At 41.2% G+C, this 1,466-nt stretch overlaps 1 protein-coding gene across 1 annotated transcript; it reads right to left on the minus strand.

The window, feature by feature from the left end:
* Positions 1 to 296: 296 nt before the first annotated feature.
* Positions 297 to 983, minus strand: LOC149257769 (ethylene-responsive transcription factor 1A-like). Its single transcript, XM_089370213.1, has one exon. It carries the CDS (start codon positions 972 to 974, stop codon positions 378 to 380), a length of 597 nt encoding a protein of 198 aa, XP_089226339.1. The 5' UTR covers positions 975 to 983; the 3' UTR covers positions 297 to 377.
* Positions 984 to 1,466: the final 483 nt, after the last annotated feature.

The following is a 1,466-nucleotide window of genomic DNA, read 5'->3' on the forward strand; positions in this document are numbered from 1 at the left end:
AGTCAGAATTTTGTAAAAAATTATGGGAGTATTTAAATTATTTTTCAATAGTGGAAATAGACTCCACAAGGCGATATTCCAGCCACAGTTTGGTGAAAAAAGGTCAAGAAATCTAATCATGGAGAGAGATTACAATTTCAGGAAGTGAAATTCTAGTCAGAATTTTGTAAAAACTTGTGGGAGTATTTAAATTATTTTTCAATAGTGGAAATAGATTATCACCCTGAAAAAAAACTGTGAGACAGCCAAAATTTTAAAATTAACAGCTGTAACAAAAATTTCTGTCCAACTTTTTCAAAAATAGTAGCAGAATTTCCATTGTTTTCCGTACAAAATTATGATAAAAATTCTCGAGCTAATCATGATGCAAGTAACGCTCAACCTTGCACCAGCCCTTTATCACCGTTTCCTCTCTTCCTCTTCTCCGCCTTCTGACCTTCGGCCGATCCATCTTCTGAATTGGAAGCTAAGACGAGGGGGAAGTTAACCATAGCCCTGGATCCGCGAATTTTGAACGCAGCGCGATCATATGCGAGAGCAGCCTCTTCGGCGGTTTCGAAAGTACCCAGCCATATCCTGGTCCCCTTCCTTGCGGGGTCCCTTATTTCAGCCGCGAATTTTCCCCATGGCCGCCGCCTCACTCCTCTGTAGTGTCTGGCGCAGCTCTTCTCCATCCCTGTATTCTCCTCCTCATGTGCCTGTGGCTTTACCTTAACCGTCTCTATTCTTTTAACTGAGCACACAGAAGAAGATGGAGAGCAGTTTTGTTGGGTAAATTTACTCGCATCGTCCTCTGATACTGATATGCTGCTGCTATTCTGGCATGAACCGCCGGTGGTGAAGGATAAGGATGAAGACATTGAGGATGAGTTTCCTCCAATATCTCTGATATCAATATCGTCCTCCACTTCCAGTAAATGGTGGCGAATGAACTCCAACATACTTATGTTGAGACTCGCCTCTGCAACATCCATCGAAATTGTCTCTCGCCGATCGCAAAGAGATGGAGATTCAGATAGGTTTTTAATTTCGTGGCGGATGGAGAAGTGCGTGAGTTAAGAATATAAATCATACATTTCCATAGTAAGACATTACATGCCGCCAATGCGTACTTTCCCGGAAATTTCGTGGCAATGCGTACTTCGTGAAGGCTTCCTCGACATTCTTCTCACAACCTTAGGTTCAACCTGCCCTCAAATTTCTATCATCATTTTCAAACCACGGGTGTTTGTGTGAAGACTTTAATTTAATCTGAAAAGGACAGTGATGACACTGTTTTGCAGTTTTTGGTGGGAATGAAATGGTTCTCAAATAGGAGAGTGATGAGACACAGGGGTTTGTGTGAAGACTTTAATTTAATTTGAAAAAGACACACATTGTTTTGGAGTTTCTGGTGGGGAATGAAATGGTTCTCAAATAGGATAGTGATGAGATTTTATTTTGGAGTTTTCGGTTGGAATGAAATG

The sequence above is a fragment of the Pinus tabuliformis genome, chromosome 6 (genome assembly GCF_031772625.1).
Source record: "Pinus tabuliformis cultivar Carrire ecotype Pingquan chromosome 6, CPIR1, whole genome shotgun sequence".
In the NCBI taxonomy this organism is placed as follows: Eukaryota; Viridiplantae; Streptophyta; class Pinopsida; order Pinales; family Pinaceae; genus Pinus; species Pinus tabuliformis.